The 19665-nt window shown below is 43.3% G+C and overlaps 1 protein-coding gene across 1 annotated transcript; it reads right to left on the minus strand.

Moving 5' to 3' along the window:
* Positions 1 to 2416: 2416 nt before the first annotated feature.
* LOC108926017 (atrial natriuretic peptide receptor 1) lies at positions 2417 to 17276 on the minus strand. Its single transcript, XM_018738428.1, has 23 exons — positions 17258 to 17276; positions 16992 to 17072; positions 16024 to 16156; positions 14807 to 14939; positions 14579 to 14683; positions 14396 to 14498; positions 13163 to 13308; positions 12745 to 12817; positions 11366 to 11513; positions 10897 to 10983; positions 10661 to 10804; positions 10460 to 10581; positions 9043 to 9181; positions 8720 to 8768; positions 7740 to 7841; positions 7447 to 7566; positions 5619 to 5712; positions 5238 to 5325; positions 4473 to 4612; positions 4228 to 4380; positions 4053 to 4151; positions 2967 to 3058; positions 2417 to 2578 (listed from the first exon to the last, which is right to left on the minus strand). Exons 1-23 carry the CDS (start codon positions 17274 to 17276, stop codon positions 2417 to 2419), a joined length of 2532 nt encoding a protein of 843 aa, XP_018593944.1.
* Positions 17277 to 19665: the final 2389 nt, after the last annotated feature.

Raw genomic sequence — 19665 nt, forward strand, 5'->3', positions numbered from 1 at the left:
CTCCATTGTGGAAGCAGCCAGGCATAGCTGTGGCCGAAAGCTTGTTGGTGCCAGTCATGGCGGCAACCCAAGAACCTGCTGGTCAAGCTAAAGAAGGAGGCCTTTAGGGCCTGGTCAGCTCTGGGGACTCCTGACTCAGCAGACAGGTACCTGCAGGCGAAAAAGGCAGCAGCGGCTGCGGTTGCAGAACCAAAATCCAGAGCATGGGAAGAGTTTGGAGAGGCTATGGAAAATGACTATTGGTCAACTTCAAAGAGGTTTTGCAGAACCATCAGGCAGCTCAGGAGGGGTCGGAGGAGCTTCGCTCAAGCTGTGTTCAGCAAGGATGGAGAAACTCTGACCTCTAAGGAGGACATTGTCGGGAGGTGGAAGGAGCACTTGAGGAACTCTTAAACCCGAGAGATATGCCTTCCTTACCAGAGTCAGGGCCAGAGGCTTCCGGGCTGCCAGAGTCTATTTCCCTGGTGGAAGTCACTGAGGTAGTTGGAAAGCTCCACAGTGGCAAAACACCGGGGGTGGATGAGATTTGCCCGGAATTGCTTAAGGCCCAGGGTGTTGTAGGGCTGTCATCCCTGACACACCTCTGCAATGTTGCATAGACCTCGGGGACAGTGCCTTTGGATTGGCAAACTGGGGTGTTGGTCCCTATCTTTAAGAAAGGGGACTGGAGAGTGTGTGGCAACTATCGGGGTATCACACTTCTCAGCCTCCCTGGGAAAGTCTATGCCGGGGTGCTGGAAAGGAGGCTCCGGCCAATAGTTGAACCTTGGATTGAAGAGGAACAATACGGATTCCGTCCTGGTGGTGGAACAGTGGACCAGCTTTTCACCCTCTCACAGATTACTGAGGGGGCATGGGAGTTCGCTAATCCAGTCTACATGTGTCTTGTGGGCATGGAAAAGGCCTACGATCGTGTTCCCCGGGAAATTCAGTGGGAGGTACTTAGGGAGTATGGGGTGCCGGGGCCACTACTCCGGGCCATTCAGTCCCTGTACACATGGAGCAAGAGCTGTGTCCGCATACTCGGCATTAAGTCAAGCCCGTTCAATGTGGGTAGTTGTGCCTTGTCTCCACTCCTGTTTGTGGTCTTCATGGACAGGATATCAAAGTGCAGTCGAGGTCAGGAGGGCATTCTGTGTGGGAGTCGGAAGGTGACGTCTCTGCTTTTTGCGGATGATATTGTCCTTTTGGCACCATCACGTGGTTGCCTCCAACACGCACAGGAACGGTTTGCAGTCGAGTATGAAGCGGTTGGGATGAGGATCAGCTCCTCAAAGTCTGAGTCAATGGTTCTCTCACGGAAAAGGATGGCATGTCCCCTCCAGGTAAGGGGAGAGAATTTGCCCCAGGTGGAGGAGTTTAAGTATCTTGGGGTCTTGTTCATGAGTCAGCGAAGAAGGGAGCGTGAGATCGGCCGCCGACTGGGAGCAGCAGCAGCAGTAATGTGGTTGCCATACCAGACTGTAGTGGTGAAGGCGGAGCTGAGCCTTAAGGCAAAGCGCTCCATTTACCAGTTGATCTACGTCCCTACCCTCACCAATAGTCATGAACTTTGAGTAATGACCGAAACAATAAGATCGCGGATACAAGCGGCTGAGTTTTATGAGTTTTCTCCACAGGGTGTTGGGACTCACTCTCCGTGAGAGGGTGAGGAGTTCAGACATCTGGGAGGAACTCAGAGTAGAGCCGCTACTCCTCCACATTGAGAGTAGCCAGTTGAGGTGGTTCGGGCATCTGATAAGGATGCCCCAACTGGGACGAGATCCTGAGGTCAGCTCAGGACCTACTGGAGGGATTATATCTCACAATTAGCCTGGGAACAGCTGGGGATCCCCTAGGCTGAGCTGGAGGAAGTTGCTGGGGATAGGGGCAGCTGGGCCTCTCTGCTCTCTCTATTGCCACCGCAACCCTACTAGAACAAGCAAGAAAGAAAATGGATGGATGGATACTGTAATGGTAATTAATAATGATTGTGGTGCCATGTGGGAAGATGGCACAGCATTTATTATAAGTTTTAAATGTTTTTATTAAAAGCTTTATAAAAATAAATCACTTAAAATATTTAAAGAAAATTTTAAAAAGTTTCTTTTTTTTAAGTATTTGTGTTCCGCTGTGCTGATTTTATGTTGTTTGTTTTTTTTTTTTCTTTTTTTTGAAAATTTGGGGAATTCTTACTAAATTATATAGTGATGCACCGAACTGTTTGGTCAATCCAATATTTGGTCACCCAAGGTCTGGTCATGTGCAGATGAACTTTACAAATGAAGTACTACCGGAAACTATTTCAGACACACAGTATTATTTCAAGGAGTATTGATCTTAAACTCTGCAGGTGCAATGAAGGATATTCGCATATAAAGCGCGTGGGGGTGAAAAGCAAACAAGGAACGTCTGGGCAGGTCTAATAGGAGGTGAGTCACTCTGGGTCTATAAGGAGGCTGTTGTCCAGGTGTCCCGGGATGGAGGCGTTGTGCTCCTTTCCAGCGCCTGGGATGTGCAGGGATTTCCTTTCTTGCCCCTGTCCCTCCAACCTGGCCTGTTTGCCCTCCAGCCAGTACGTGACCATGTCACCTTTCCCCTGAGAAATAATGCTTTTTAAAAGGCTTACTTTAAATGGAAACATGATTAGAATCTTTAAGCAGACACATGTCATTGGTAGTCCTTCAAGAGGGTTGTGGATGCGAAGAGAAATTAGCATTTTAACAGGATAGTAACAAGCATAATGTACTGTATACTCATACTTTGTATATGAGTACTGTACATGGTGTCGAGGTGCCTGGGCCAACCTGATGATGTGTTTAACACGTAAACAACGTCACCATTTTCTACCTATATAATACTAAATGGTAACACATTGTGCAGGCTCTGTGCATAATAATAAAAATCCAAAATGGGTTATGAAAGACATTAATAAGGCAATATGTGGAGTGACGATTAATTTCTGTGTTTTAAAAAGGCGCACTCACCTTAACCTGTAACACACCTCGACAGCATAACACATAGCCCCCAATCTCCTCCAGCAGATAGAAGGTGCTTGAGCTGCACTGAATCTTCAAAGCTACAGGGAATAACCATTATATTCATGCTTTAAATGTGTGTATGAGAGCATGAAATGTGAGCTCCTCTCTACCGAAGCCCAATTTCTAGGAGTTCCCTTTGAAGACGAGGTGAAAACGGGGTTTAGCCTCAGTTTGTGGGCTGCAGGGAGGCAACATTCTTGGAGGAGTGTTATTCACCCAAGGCAACATACTGTCCTGTAGTCACCGCATGGGTCACTGAGACCTGAGTCAGCTTGTGGTCAGTGTGATGAGTGCTGTAGAATGATAGGAATTTGCAGCACAGTATTTACCCAGAAATACTCTGATAAAAAATTGCACAGCTGTATAAATCAGAGCGGGGGGGTGCGGTCGTAGTGGGTTGAACCGGGTTCTGCTCTCTGGTGGGTCTGGGGTTCAAGTCCCGCTTGGGGTGCCTTGTGGTGGACTGGTGTCCCGTCCTGGGTATGTCCCCTCCCCCTCCAGCCTTATGCTCTGTGTTGCCAGGTTAGGCTCTGGCTCCCCATGGCCCCATATGGGACAAGTGGTTCAGACAGTGTGTGTGTGTGTGTGTGTGTGTGTGTGTGTGTGTGTGTGTGTGTGTGTGTGTGTGTGTGTGTGTGTGTGTGTGTGTGCGTATAAATCAGTAAATAATTGTTAGCTCAGTGTAAAAATCCTTGCAGGTCACAATAGACAAAGAAATCAGCTAAATAGCGGTTCATAATGATAATTACTGTTAAATTTATTATTAGTTTTATTGTGTAATGTGGTAAAAATAGATCAACATGTATATAATACTTTAGGACTGAAATATATGTGTGAAACCCATTCTTATTCTTATATTCTTATTATATTAAATTACTAGAAAGGAAAAAAAATAATTGTATCATTTTTGAGATGCTCCAGCCCAGATTTGAAACATCTGATACTTATGAAGTTTTAAAAGCTACAGAAGCATTAAAATAAACAGCCGTGCCGCTGCAGTTCTGGCACAGATGTGAGAACATCGTGTTGTACCTTCACTGGTAGATTCCATCCTTGAAGCCGTGTTCACCGTGTCTCCAAACAGGCAGTACCTGGGCATTTTCGTCCCCACCACACCTGCAACAACGGGACCTGAAACAAAGCAGGTGCCCTTAACAGGCCTGTCCTCCAGGAGAGTCAAGACGCACAGTGATGTTTGACCTCGTACCCGAATGGATGCCAGCGCGTATCTGGAGCTGACTGTCGGGCTTGTGGGGAATGCTGAATGTCCTACAGACACCCACCAGGTCCAGTGCCATGCTGGCAATTTCAGAGGCGTGCAGAATGCCATTTACCTTCGGTACACCAGACACCACCATGTCTGAAACACACACGAATACAACATAAGCCTAGTGCCACATCAGTGTGACTCATCATTAAAATAAACAGCTAATAAAAAGGCCGAGTGCTTACAGGCATCCCCAATCGTCTCCACTTTGTAAACATCATAATTGTCAATGATTTCATCGAAGGTCGTGTAAAGTTTGTTGAGGAATTCCACAACTTGATATGGTGTGCTGGTGCTTGACAGCTGAGTGAAGCCCACAATATCACTATAAGGAAGAGGGAAATTAAAGTCCATTTTCAAAGATGGTCTTTCCCTGCCTCTTGAAAGTAATTTGTTCCCGAAAAACTGTTTGCGAAGTGAATTCTCATAAATCAGAGATGTAATTACCATTAGTTTCAATGATAAAACTTTTTGTTCTCCTGAGCCCGAAAACTGACACCCATTTATACTAAAATATCACCAGATCCCATTAAAATGGACATAGGTACATCCATAGTTAACATCAGTTATCATAACATAACATAACAAGGCAGTCTCTCTTCATTATTGACTGCATAATACTGTATGACTATCTGCACTCTCCCAGCTCTAACTCACGAACAAGATATACACACGATGCTCAGTGTTAATGTATTAATTCGACCTTTTATTCAAATTAAAAATTCAGTCCTTGTAAATGCAAATAAATGCCCAGCAAGCTGAAACAGAAGTGCTAAATGAAACTCCTCATAAAGTTTTCTTGTAATTCTTGTGACAAAACCTCCAGCAGTGGAACTGTACATCCCGGCAAAACATTTCAGGTCGTGTCTGTTAATCTGTAGTCAAGCAAGCATCAGAGAGAGCACGGATTTTGTCTATAAAGTGGCCAGGAAGTGTGTTCTTCCACGCACCTGAAAAACACGGTAGTGCTTACGTAGCTCTGAGCCTGTGCTGGTTTTCCCTGCCGGAGATCATCGGCAACCTGTTTAGGCAGCATGCCTGAAAGCACAGTGGGCTTCATGATTATTTACAGCTTTATAATTTATAATTACTTCAATTGGTGAATGCTCAGGTTCATTGTGAGAACACACAGCAACACCATAGTTGTCCCCTACTCATCACACAACTGAGATCAATAATCCAAATAAAACCACAAAGACATTCTCAACATCCAAAGAACATTTCAGACAGTGGAACTCCTCCGTCCTTCTCTTATTTTAGACGAGGTTTGATTTTCCTGCATGCTGGTTGCAATTTTCATTTGTCACATGAGGTAGGAAAAGGTGACCTACTATATAAGAGACGGTCAGTCTTCTGCTTCTCATGCATCAAGTCCTGTGTTCTTTCTGCCACCAAAACCTCCAGGTGCTTGCTGTATTTCTCCATCTGGCAAAAATGATGAGGATTGTGCTGATGCAGCTTATTTTCCTATTTTCAGTTGAACAGCAAAGGGTCTCAACAATACACACACATACACGTACAGAGTTTGAAACCACTTCTCCCAAGCAGGGTCGTGGCGAACCGGAGCCTAAGCCGGCAACACAGGGCGCAAGGCTGGAGGGGGAGGGGACACACCCAGGACACCAGTCCATCACAAGGCACCCAAAGCAGGACTTGAACCCCAGACCCACCAGACAGCAGGACTCGATCAAACCCGCTGCATCACCGCACCCCCTCTCAACAATATAGACAGAATCAATATTCTGAGATAATGCAAACGCAGGTACATAATACAGCTTAAAGTCAAAGAGTTGCTATACTTATTGGGGTGCTCAGACAGCCTCATGTAAGGTGATCCATAACACCTGAGCTAATTTTCCAGAGCTCATTCAAGTTCTCACATATTGGTATTTTTTTCTTTTTTTTTTGGTTAGAAAGCAGAACAATGAAAAGACACAATCAATACACTAAGCAATGCACATACATAGAAATACATAATACTCAAAAAGACAAAGGCAAGGGGTTACAGCAATTAGAAATGGTCATACGGCCGTATGTAATCAGAAAAAAGGGACTGAATTTTCCAAAATTCAATGAAATTATGGCATAGATATAGAAATGACTTTTCTTCCAGCTCTTGAGTGAACAACATATTTATCAGAATACCTGGGATTTACATTTACATTTATATTTATTCATTTAGCAGACACTTTTGTCCAAAGCGACGTACATCTCAGCAAAAGTACAATTTATGCATTACATTAAAAGAAGGAGAGATAGCTGCAGACATGAAAGTCTCAAGCAAACTTAATTTGTTCCCTACCACTTGCTGCACCGAGGTTCATTGTTCGAGTAGGTGCATAACACACAGGATAGACAAATCCTGATACCCTCCCACCATTTTTTTCTTTTTTTTTAAATAAGATACACAAATAAGCAAGTACAATGCCAGAGTAGTGGCTGAATAAAGGTTGTATCTGGCGATGCTTATGGAGTTATGATGCGTGAACAGTTACACCATAGATGAGCTGGAGAGATCTTGGGCGAAGTGGATCTGGAAAAGGTGGGCTTTCAGACCCTTCTTGAAAATAGACAGAGTTTCCACAGTTCTGAGTGACAGGGGAAGGTCATTCCACCACAACGGACCCAGGATCGAGAACCTCAGAGTTTTGCCTTTTATGCACGGGACCACCAAGGGAGCAGAAGTAGACAAGCGTCTGACAAGAGTCTGGTTGGGATGTAACGGTTGATCAAGTCTTGTAAATAGCTGGGAGCAGTTCTATTGATGCATTTGTACACAGTAACAAGGGATGAATGTATGCAGGGTTAAATGAAGCTCTGTACTTAAGTCCCGTTAAGCAGTTACAGTAAAAGAGTGTCACTCCTGCTCTTGTGTTTTCATGGCCCATGCAGAAAAAAGTTGCCCTGAATGGTAAAGTTCCAGTCACTGATTAAGTTTGTATGCATCAAGGCCAGTTCTGTAGTTAGAGAAATATTTTCCATGTTATCTTTGCATCTCTGACAAATTGGCATCCTGCCCAGGATGTATCCCTCCTAGCCTTGCTCCCAGTAATCCTGGGTTGGGCTCCAGACCCCAATCACACTGACAAGGATAAATGATCAACAGAAAGTAAGTGAGAGAATGAGTGAGTTATCTTTGCAGAGATGACCAACTCTTACCAGATTCATCATCATATCCACTGGGCTGACTTTGTTTGGGTTTATTCTGTGCACAAACTTCTTTATTTGCTCAAAGGTGGGCCGGTGGGCTGGATTGTGGGCCCGGCATCTCCTGATCAGCTAGGAGACACCAAGATGTTAGTTAACTGTGGCAACCAGCAGCGTAGGTCACCCCCTATCTCCCGGACTATGAAGCCCCATGCCAAGATGCACATGTCAATACAGGAAAGGGAGTGTGGCCTAGGCAGCTGTCAGTTTCACAGAACCAGTGCTCTGCTGCTCTTTCCTCCTACCTCAGCATAGTCAGAAGGACAGGGACAGGTATTTTCCGCTTTCCCAGATATGAGCTCTGGGAGAGGGGGGCACCACGCATATCCCATGGACGTGTCCTCCACCTAGATAGGAGAACAAGAAGGGTGACATCTCATTAGCTGCAAGATGCAACATATGAATGGAAATATATCAATGTCACACAGGTGAAATGTATATTATGTGAATGTGTTGAAAATGATCATATGCAGTGCGGCTTGAAAATATGTGAAGTCCTTGTGTCTCTCAGTTTTACCATGAAGTGGTTATTTAATGAGAAGCAGCCTTTCTCATCTCGCATAATAGGTGTGCAATGACCAATTCCATATGTTGCTTTAGAGGAAATCATGCATGTAGTAAAAAAAAACACAAGTTGCATTGGTTAAACCAAGTAGGTAAGAGGGGCCAGGTGTGTAAATCATGATCATTTATTAATTTCATATACTTATCTCAACATTTAGATTTTATAAGTTCATTTTCATAATTTATACAAGAAGAGTGACCATCCCTATAGGGTTCAAATATTTTCAAGCAGCACTATACATTTGCATTCAACTGTATTGTATTTTTCTATGTGCCTAAGCTTCATTTCAGTACAGTTATCAGGAACAATATTTTCCATGTAATTTTAAAAATGAAGAATAACCACCTCTTACGCCCTGTGTTGCCAGGTTAGGCTCCGGTTTGCCGCGACCCCACTTGGGGCAAGTGGTTTCAGTCAATGTGTGTCTGAATAACCACCTTTTATATTATTATTTTTTTTGTCCAGCATTACGACAATTAAAATGGATTTTAATTACTTTAAAAGCTGTTTTGAAGACTAAACAGACAAAAACATTCTTGAAAGATCATCTCAGTAGGACTTATGAAAACAAACATCACACAGTTTCAGAGCGAAAGACTACAGAAAGCCTAAATAAAAACGAAGCATATCATTTATACTGACAGAAGAGTCTGGACTCACAGGAACTGGGTCACTTCTGGTGGCTGTTTCCAGTAAAATAATCGAATAACTGCAAGAGAAAGCCGTATCCACTTCATCTGGCCACAGGTTTATTTTAAACACATTTTATTTTTATTTGACACTTTTCTCAGAAGCAGCTTGCAATGTTAAGCTAGTTACATTGATTTGCCTATTTATGCAGTTGGGTCATTTTTATTGTAGCAGTTCAGGGTAAGTATCTTGATGATGGGAACTACATGAGGAGATAGGATTCAAACCTGGGATCTTCAACTACAAGGTGAGAGCTGTAACCACTATGCCATCTGATGGCCCAGAACGTCTACCTGAACACGTCCCCGGGGAGGGTCGGCTCCATACTGGAGGTCTGAGCCTCTGGAGGAAGGTATACCTCACGCAACCTCTGTTGGTAGGTGGTGAGGACCACCTCAGAGTCCTCCCTCCGGTAAGTGGGCAGGCAGTAATCTGCAGACATGGGGTCACTTCATTACCCTCACAATAACACATTCTGTCCATACGTCATAAAGAGCAGCCGTCTAAATACAGCACAAAACCAGCTATGTTGTAGTTGTTGCCCAAAAGTTTGATGATGTGTCTACTGATTTATAAGTAGACATCTCTGTTGGCCTGAAACATTTACATTTACATTTATTTATTTAGCAGACACTTTTCTCCAAAGCAACTTCCAATGAGCTCTATATAGCTATCGACAAACTTCACGTGGAAAGCAATGGCTGGCACAATTACTTATCCATCCAAATGGTGTATTGAGTGTATGAAAAAACCAAGAGGTAAAACTTTATGATGTTGTAGGACCCACATGCTTTCATAAAATGCATTAATTGTTATCAGTTATTGATCTAGCAGCAGTAATGATATTTTTCAAACTCCTACAATTTAAAAAAAAAAAAAGAAATTTAAAAGAACCAAGCTGGAAAGAAAATTGTCTCAGCATCCATCCATCCATCCATCCATCCATTTTCTAGGCCGCTTAGTCCTTCTAGGGTCGCAGGTGCAATAGGGAGAGCAGAGAAGCCCAGACGTCCCTGTCCCTCAGTACTTCCTCCAGCTCAACCTGGGGGATCCCCAACCGCTCCCAGGCCACCCCCTCCGGCGGGTCCTGGACCGACCTCGGGGCCTCATCCCAGTTGGCCATGCCTGGTATACCTCCAGAGGGAGGCGCCCAGGTGACATCCTTACTGGATGCCCAAACAACTCAACTGGCTCCTCTCAATAGGGAGGAATAGCGGCTCTACTCTGAATTCCTCCCGGATGTCCAAACTCATTACCCTGTCATGGAGAGTAAGTCCCACCACCCTGCAGAGAATCATTTCACTCGCTTGTATCCCCAGTCTTATTCTTTCAGTCATTACCCAGAGTTCATGACCATAGCTGAGGGTAGGGACATAGATCGACCGGTAAATGGAGAGCTTTGCCTTATGGCTCAGCTCCGCCTTCACCACTACAGTCCTGTACAGTGACTGCATTACTGCTGCCGCTGCTCCCAGTCTGCGGCCGATCTCACACTTCCTTCTCCCCTCACTCGTGAATAAGACCCCAAGATACTTAAACTCCTCCACCTGGGACAAATTCTCTCCCCTTACCATCAATTATTCCCTAATTGATAATAACTTGAAGATAGTTTTTAACTACCATAACATTTTTGTGGCTGACAGGTTTTTCTCTAGAGAGTTTCTCATTTATCTCAAGGGTAGTAGTAGGTTTTTGATAGCTATGCCGCACCTGTGATCTTGCAGACCCAGCGGTCATCAATCACGCAATTTCCCGATTTTAGCCTTCCGTGGCAAATCCGGTGCTGATGGAGGTACGCCATCCCTCGAGCAATGTCCATGGCAAAGGAAAACCTGAACGAAGGCCAAACACATGAGTCAAGGCAGATAACACGTCTCAACTGGCATAAGATCTTCTCAGTGATCTTCTCACCTGAAGCCCCAGTTAAGTGGGATCTCCTCATTGAGAAGGACATCACTCAGGCTGCCTTTGGGGCAGTACTCCGTGATGATCGCCACATTTGGCACCTCCACGCAGCCTCCGAAAAACTTGCACAGGTTGGGGTGATCCAGCTCTCTGGCCACATGCAGTTCACACAAGATTAACAAATGACACAAAGCACATGGATGTGTAACTATGGAACAGAAACTGTTGATAGCTTTACCAACCTCACTTGCTTTACTTCTCGACGTATGGTTTTTGAGAGGGAAAAGGTCTTGGTATTGATTTTCTTGATGGCAACTGTTCGGCCATCGCTGCATAACACAGCACACCAGTCATTAAGACATTAAAAAGGAATAAACAAATATAGCCACAAGCAGCATACTGAAGTGCCAACCACGTTCATATGACTGTTGAAACTGATGAAAGACAACTTTTATGTGCAATATTACAATTCTGAATGAATGGGATTATGGTTCCAGGACTGATGTTCTGAATGAGCTGATTGGTGATTCCTTTATTAATATCCAGAACTGGCTGAATTGTGGCTCCAGCATTAACAATCTGAACGATATGAATTGTGATTTCAGTATTAATGTTCTATAGAAGTTAAATTATTGTTCCAGAATTGATATCCCAAAGAAAATGATTGGTGGTTCCTCTGTTAGTATTCTAAGGGAGGGTTGAGGCACTCACTAGAAGCCAGTGTGGGTGAATGTCTGTTTGCGGGAGGAAGTGAATGCCCCGGTGCAGGAGCTCAGAGCCGTCATGCAGCTGGCATTGGAGTTGCTGTTGCCATTGGGGACGCTTACGATGCTGCCTGTGGTCGTCCGGATCACCTGGTCTGGAATTGGCACAGTTACATCAACAGTACTGTGGCCTTTCAGGTATGGACACGGGGCCCTTGTAGTCACCAAGTATTAAGGAATAGTATAAATACACTTATTATTTAATTTATTTAATTCATAATAAGTTATATTGATTTAATTTCTGCTGGAGTGTGGTCCACAAGAGGGACAAAGAGAGTGTACCCTACCGTTGAGTTCTTCATCTAGCAGTACATTACAATCGTAATGAAAAAACTGAAAACCTTGCCCTGCTACAATGAACAACATTAAAAAGAAGTGTAAAAAATAATTTGAACATGTAACCTATCACTATACATGATAATTTGAGAGAAGTTCAAAATGAAAGTGATTTCCAATTCTGCTTCATAAGTCAGTTCCAGATTTGTATGACAGTTTGGTCCATTTAAAATGCTCTCGTCGTAAAGTGGCATCCCAGAATTAATTAATCCAAAGTCACACGATCATTTATTTTCAAGATTGCCATGTAATGAAAGCCTCTCTAAACAAATCTGGAGGAGTCTAATTATAGCTGGATGCTCATCTGCATGACTCATAATCCCCACTTCTGCATGCACTCCAAAAGGGAAGAGGGAATCCTGCGGAGGAGAGCTGTTACAACAGGGCCCTGCTTGTGAACCCGTATTCCGGAACTCTCCATTGCTACTGAGCATGAAACCTGCAGACGTTCTTTTTAGGGCTTCTGCACTCCTCCAGGTTTAGCTGCTTCATGATCCCATGCAGGAGAGATCCAAAACTGAAATACCATCACCTCTCAGTTTTGGCTGAAAGGTGATTCTCTCCCTCGAAGCTGCTGAATCCCTCGCGGTATTGATGATAGGTCTCAAAGCTCATATCTTTCAGACCCACACCTCTCCTGATCTCTCCATAAACTTGCATCACGCCATCCGTCATGTTCACCTTTGTATTTCCTATCAACTCTGTATACAGCTACTCATGTAAAACTGTGGCAACAGAGAAACTGACTGTGCTTTGACAATAATAAGCCTGTAACTAGAACTGCTCATCCATTGAGAAATGGAGTAATTTGCTCTAAGTTATAAATCACTTCGGAAAGAAGTATGTGCTAAATGAATGAATGTACTGTAAATACGATGTAAATGTGAAGGACTTTGCAGCCTCCATGTCCAAGTAGCATGAGATCAGTCACGAACTGATCACAAATGGTTTGGGCACCACGGCTCACACAGCAACGACGTACACAAATACCTTGTTTTATCTGACCGAAGTCAATGACCCAACTTTCATCCCACAACATCTTTTGCTTCTGATACTGAAACCACTGAAGGAGGAAAAAACAAAAAGATTTCGATTGTTAAGCATAAAGATCATTTTATATAATTTCACAGGTTTTCATACATCTATGAGTGATAAACTAAGTGGTGCACAGCAGTGCAGGTCACCTTGGATGAAAAAGATGTCAACTAAATACCGCGTAGTTTTCGTTGTAGTTTCTTTGGAGAAAAAAACTGGCTAAATTAATAAATGGAAATGTACATGAACAAAATAAAATATATATATATTAATTTGGAGCAAATGCACATGCTCTGTATTATAGGTTTGCGTGAGTCACTTCTTGAATAGTGAGTGAGTGGTGTGTGTTAGTGTGTGTGAGCCCAGTGCTCACCACTGCTGTGAACAAGAAGCTCATGAAGAAAAGAGCAATGGGGAGGCCAATGGCCACTTTGATGGCAGGCGTCATGGGGCACTCTCCACAGTCTGCCGGGCACGTGGAGCACATCTCTTCTTCCTCACACAGCCCGTCGCCACACACTGGCAGAAAAAGAATCAGCATATACCATGTCGGCTTTTTCTCCTCAGTCACAGCTGGAAATACGCAACTATATATAAATATACAGTTCATCCTCCATCAGCAGACTGATGAGGGGAAGGGGGGTCCGGTCATGCAATTGACAGGTCATTTCAATTCATCACGTGATTTTTTTGATCATTTTGAATGAGGGCAACATTGTGAAATGTAAATAAAATGTTTTAAAATTCCAATGTGTGTATTTTTTGTATGTCCTGTATTTAGAGTCGCACGCTTGCAAATCACTTCAATTATTGCATTTACATGTATTCGTTTAGCGGATGCTTTTTTCCTTCTGCATTACATTAGGAAAAAGAGACTTAGATGCAGACACATGATTCTAAAGTACAGTTAGTAACTTTGCATCATATGAACCAATGTACATCACACGAGTAGCTGCGCAGAGGTTTATCCTAATATCGACGATTTCTAATTACCTTCCTATTTTTTTAAAAAAAAAAAATTTACGTTACACGAGTAGCTGCGTGGTACTAAAGTTGTTTTTAACTAATCGCCCAGTATCCTACCACTAGGGAGGAAAATGACAGATGATCTTAAGAAGAGGTAGGAGGCTGGTGCAAAGAATATGTCAATTCCTTCTCATTCTGCATTTTGATTAATAAAAAAAAATGTACTGAGAATTGCATGTTTGAAAATCACTTAAAGTGAATTTTTTAGCTGTTTGCGTTTCTTAACCAACCTCTTTTTTCCATTTTTGTCTAATTCTGGAAAAAATATTAAACAATACTGTGATGCACTAGACTGTCTGCTCATTTCAACATCCGGTCATGTGTACATGATCTGTAAAAATACTTTACTACAGGGAACTCTTTCAGACACATTGTACTGGTTGAAGGCATAATAATTTATAAGATAAGAGCATATTGTATAAAACAGGCACATTTTATGTTACTTTGAATAAATGAGTTGGCAAAGGAAAAAAAATAAACTGTCCAAACTTGTTCAGATTTGGAAGACGGATGAGTCGTGTTTTCTTTTTCATGTTGTAGCCTGGAGGAGAGGACAGATCTTTGCAGTGAATTCCGGTACCTATGGCGGGGAAGACGGTGCTCTTTGCTTCCAAGGCAACCTGCATCCTCCCCACCCTGATGTGAGCGATGAGCGAGGTGACGCCCACATGAAAAAGGACCACCTGAGGAAGGCAGAGGATGCGTTCATACTCTGTCACGCATGTCCTTTAAGGTGATACTACTGCTCATCATGCAAGGGAACCTTGGCTGTCCAGTTGGTCTGGGTCATTTTGCCCGCCGTAGAGATGGTGTGGGTGAAGATCCTTCCATCATCTGGGATCCAGGGTCCGCAGATCCTTTCCTCCACCTTCACCAGAAAAGAGGACAAACACACACAGGGAGGGGACAGTCAGACCTGGTGAAGACAGCTCCTCAAAACTCCTTGCAGCTTGAGTTCTCCACAGACGGACCCCCTGCAGAAGGGCCATACCATGTAGCCCATGGGGCAGGAGTGGATGTTGGCATGGTGAATGCAGCAGTTCTCCCCGTTGGCATCCTTCCAGTTGGACGGGCACTCGTACTCCTCGCAGAAGCGCTTGGCGGCGGCCGCATCACGGATGTAGCTGCGAGCGACAGTTTACAGCAAGAATCACGTAAATTATCTTCAGACCACCGGTTGCTCCATTGACTTTGCTCATTTTTAATGTAAAATCTCTTTTCTTTGTTATGCCGTTCCATTTAAAATATAACAGGGGAATCTTATTCATGGACAATGGTCTACATTAACATCCTCCATATTAACGGGCTCTTTAATGGCCATGTCACACCTTCCATCTCTTTCCTAAGAAAAATCTCGGCATTACACACTGCACCGAGATACAAAAATTCACGGACAATTTTTTTTTTCATTTGTTTATTTACTTTCGGTATTATTTCCGAGGGGGATGCAGTGGCGCAGTGGGTTGGACCGCAGTCCTGCTCTTTGGTGGGTCTGGGGTTCGAGTCCCGCTTGGGGTGCCTTGCGACGGACTGGCGTCCCGTCCTGGGTGTGTCCCCTTCCCCCTCCGGCCTTACGCCCTGTGTTGCCGGGTAGGCTCCGGTTTCCCGTGACCCCGTGAGGGACAAGCGGTTCTGAAAATGTGTGTGTGTGTGTGTGTGTGTATTATTTCCTTCACTTATGTGTTTCTTATTTGTATTCCAACATCCTTCCACCAGCGGTTGCCAGTAACAATATTATGAGACAAATCAGACAACAAGGAGCACTGAAGAGATGTTTGTGAAGTCAACCTAATGTTATTTTCAGCCACTTTAGTCCTAATTTTTACTGTAGCTCAAAGTTAATACAAATGTTAAAATAAAAGCTTTACAGCATACTTCTGATTTACTATAGCTACGTATACTTGAAACTTATCAGCAAATAAACTGAAGAAGGTCCCTGTTGTTACATTTTTGTTGATTGAATAGATTTTAAATCAAAATGAAAGTGATGATGATGTTGATGCAAGTTGCACTCATATGTTGAATGTGACCTGAACGTTGGATTTGTGAAATTATGAAGACTTCTAGTTCCAGTAAGTCGAGGACCCTGTGCACTTTTTAGTGTCAGCTTCATGTTAATATACCTTAAGTATTACCTGTAGAAACCTAACTGTACAGAGGATGGGGTAGGGTTTGCATTGTGCCATCTGTAAACAGGTGACCCGGTACCTCTGAGTGAAAATCACGTTGTCGACGGCCCACTGGTAAAACGCATCGGAGGCTGTCACTGAGTAGGTGACGCCGAACTCCACTCCGCTCACAACCTTTTCTGGAGGACGATGCACCCACGCCATCTCCAGACCTGATCAAGGGCACAGAGAGACGCTACTGATCAGGCAGCAACTGTCTACATAGTGAATGAGTATGTGGGCTCAGAGTGGGCCAGCAGGTCATGTAGTTCCTACACACATTTCCTTGGAAGCCATTACTGGTCTGAATTACAAGAAGAAAATATAGCTTAAATCACTGCAGCAAAATTTTCTTTCTTTCTTGTCTTGGGACAAAGAGGATGGATAGATAGATAGATAGATAGATAGATAGATAGATAGATAGATAGATAGATAGATAGATAGTAGAGGGCCTTTGAAGATCAAAGAAACAAATCTCTTAAATACAACACCTGAATATAATGCACTTAAAGCTTAAAGATCAAATTAAACTGCTTAGTAAAAACATTGGATCTATTATGGTTACTAGATTAAGGGCGCAGATGTTTCACAGAACAAGGGAACACTGATACCATCTAGTGCCTGGGAATGATATCATAAATAAATAAGTTCTATTCATTCTATTCAGTTATTTTCTATGAATAAGTTGTATATTATTTAACAAATAAATATATATAAATAAAAAGAAACCAAATCCAAATTGTATTAATATCATATATAATAATTTCTAGTCATAGTTACAGTTGAAAGTATAAGATTAATATACTATTATAATTAAGCTCTGTGTTTGTGCTTGAACAACAGGGCATATAGACAGTATTTTAAAGAGCACTTAAACTCACACATTTCCGCAATCCGCAGTCCGCTACCAGTGTCCCTGCAATCTGCTTTTAGGTGAGAATGATTTAGCTCTATGGTTCAGTGAATTGTGAAATGAAGAGGTGTTTATTAGAAAGGATAACGACTCACCTCCACATTCTATCATGTTGTACTCGTCCGGTTTCTCTATGGGCCAACAGTCGTACTCACTGTTGTCTAAGTCGTGCCAGCCTGCACATGTGCTTATGAGAAACACCTGTTAACAACATTTTTCAAAGAAGAAAAACAGCTGCAACAACTGCTTCTTTTTATTTAAAAGAAGTAAAAGTATCTATCTATCTATCTATCTATCTATCTATCTATCTATCAGAATATAGCAATTGTTGGAATATGTTACAAGTAGATACGATTCTTACCAAAAGTGCCAGTCCGCATGTTTTTCCAAAGTGCATCTTGTGTTATGTGTATGCGTGTATGTTTCCCACAGCAGACCAGGTCTTCGGACGCCTTTCTGCCGCTCTGTGGAGGGGTCTCTGTGGGTGGGTGGGGTTTAGGGTGGCCTGGGGAGGAGGGCTGGGGGGGCTCTTCATAAATACTAATAAGGATGAGATGAGCTCATGAATCTGCATCATCATCTCAGAGCAGTAGAATTTGTTTCATGTGATACTTTCAAAAGCCCAGTTGTGCCCAGTGCCGCTTGAGTGTATGTTGTGCGAAACAATCCAGTAATGAGACAATCTTTCGATTTTTTTTATCGATACCAACCATCGACATGTCAAGTGTTTTGAAATTTCTCGGCTGAGTCACAGCAACATTTCAAAGACATATTGCTTATTCTACATCTGCTTTGCATTTTACCTTACAAACTGAATTTTCTGCCATTATTTCAGTAAAAAACAAAGATACAGTATGATTTGTTTCAGGTCCTGGGAGAGGGTCTATGAACAGGGTCATTTGGCCAGATGGGCCCTCATAGTTGGCCTCACCTGCACCAAGGGTAATATTTAATACAATGTACAAATCAGAGTGCCTAAAGCTACATTACATTAACTTATTTAGCAGACGCTTTTCTCCAAAGCAACTTCCAACAAACTCTATGTAGTATTACCAGCCCACACACCTTATTCACCATGGTGACTTACAGTGCTAGATACACTGCTTACACTGCGTCACTCATTCATACATCAGTGGAACACACTCTCTTTGTCTGTCACTCACACACTATGGGCGAACCTGAACGGCATGTCTTTTGGAGGAAGCTCATACAGATACGGGGAGAACATACAAACTCCACACAGACTGAGTGGGGATCGAACCCTCTCACACCACCCAGGTACTGTGAGACAGCAACGCTACTTGCTGTGTCACCATGCTGCCCCATGCATAAAACTATAGTGTAATGTACTAAAAAAAAAAAACCATTCTGCCATTCAAAACATTAAATATTTTTATCCCTCATTCCAGGAGTAAAAATGAGGGGCTCTCTCAGTGTGAAATGGCCTGGGGCCTCATTTGAGCTCTGGCAGGACCTGATTTATTGTCATAAAAGAATTTAAGGAAGAAAATAATTAACTAAACTAAATATTTATTTAGCATTATCACATATAGTTGTGATATTGAACTACAATTCTAGCCATAAGGCTCAAAGGTTCAACTGCACAAAACATTTTAAGACGAATATCTCATAGAACTAAATATTTTCCTATGACTGGCCCGTGATGGAGTAGTGTCCCATCCGGGGTGTTCCCTTCCTCATGCTCACTGCCTCCATCACACAGCATCGGGCAAGTGGTAATTGATAAAGACGGATGAAGGATATTATTGAGAACAGAGAACCAAGCTGTTGAAAAATCTGTTAAGTGAGGCTATACCCTAAAGTGGCCATGGTAAAGCACACACGAAGGTAACAGCGCCACAGAGCTTTTGTGCACTAACTGTAGTTTGCTGTATCGGACAACAGATGGCGCTGTGGAGGATTGATAAAGTGAAAGTAGCTGTACTGAAGAGAACACATACATATATACTGTATATACTGTATATATAGATATATATATATATAGTATAGAGGGGGTGCGGTGGCGCAGTGGGTTGAACCACAGTCCTGCTCTCGGGTGGGTCTGGGGTTCGAGTCCCGCTTGGGGTGCCTTGCGACGGACTGGCGTCCCGTCCTGGGTGTGTCCCCTCCCCCTCCGGCCTTACGCCCTGTGTTACCGGGTAGGCTCCGGTTCCCCGTGACCCCGTATGGGACAAGCGGTTCTGAAAATGTGTGTGTGTGTGTGTATATAGTATATACTATATATAGTACTTACATATAGTACTGCTGTGACACGACATGCAGACCTATAAATATAGGCTGTTAAAAACTGCAGTGACACCAAACAAAATGAATAAAGTAAAATGACGAAAAAATGTAAAACAGTAAAGCAAAGCTTCATAGTAATGAAAAACGATTTATATGTTAAGATTTTTTAAATGAACTATTCTGTATTTCCATAAGGGGGAGTGTGGCGGCGCTGTGGGTTGGACCGAGTCCTGCTCTCCGGTGGGTCAGGGGTTCGAGTCCTGCTTGGGGTGCCTTGCGACGGACTGGTGTTCCGTCCTGGGTGTGTCCCCTCCCCCTCCGGCCTTACGCCCTGTGTTGCTGGGTAGGCTCTGGTTCCCCGTGACCCCGTATGGGACAAGTGGTTTCAGATGATGTGTGTGATGATGTCTCTTTCCCTTCCCTCTTGGCTGCTTGCATCAAATTCATTGCTCTGGTTAAAGCCAACAAGATGGTGAAAGGATCTGCGCTCCAATACCAACAGGGCCTGACTGCTTCCTACAA

The sequence above is a fragment of the Scleropages formosus genome, chromosome 3 (genome assembly GCF_900964775.1).
Source record: "Scleropages formosus chromosome 3, fSclFor1.1, whole genome shotgun sequence".
Taxonomy (NCBI): Eukaryota; Metazoa; Chordata; class Actinopteri; order Osteoglossiformes; family Osteoglossidae; genus Scleropages; species Scleropages formosus.

Coding starts and splice junctions, on each gene's coding strand:
- LOC108926017 (XM_018738428.1), bottom strand. Junction 16,157..16,991: donor CAACATGATAGAATGTGGAG/GTGAGTCGTTAT, acceptor GCCCTTGATCAG/GTCTGGAGATGGCGTGGGTG. Junction 5,326..5,618: donor GACTGACCGTCTCTTATATA/GTAGGTCACCTT, acceptor CTGTGCTTTCAG/GCATGCTGCCTAAACAGGTT.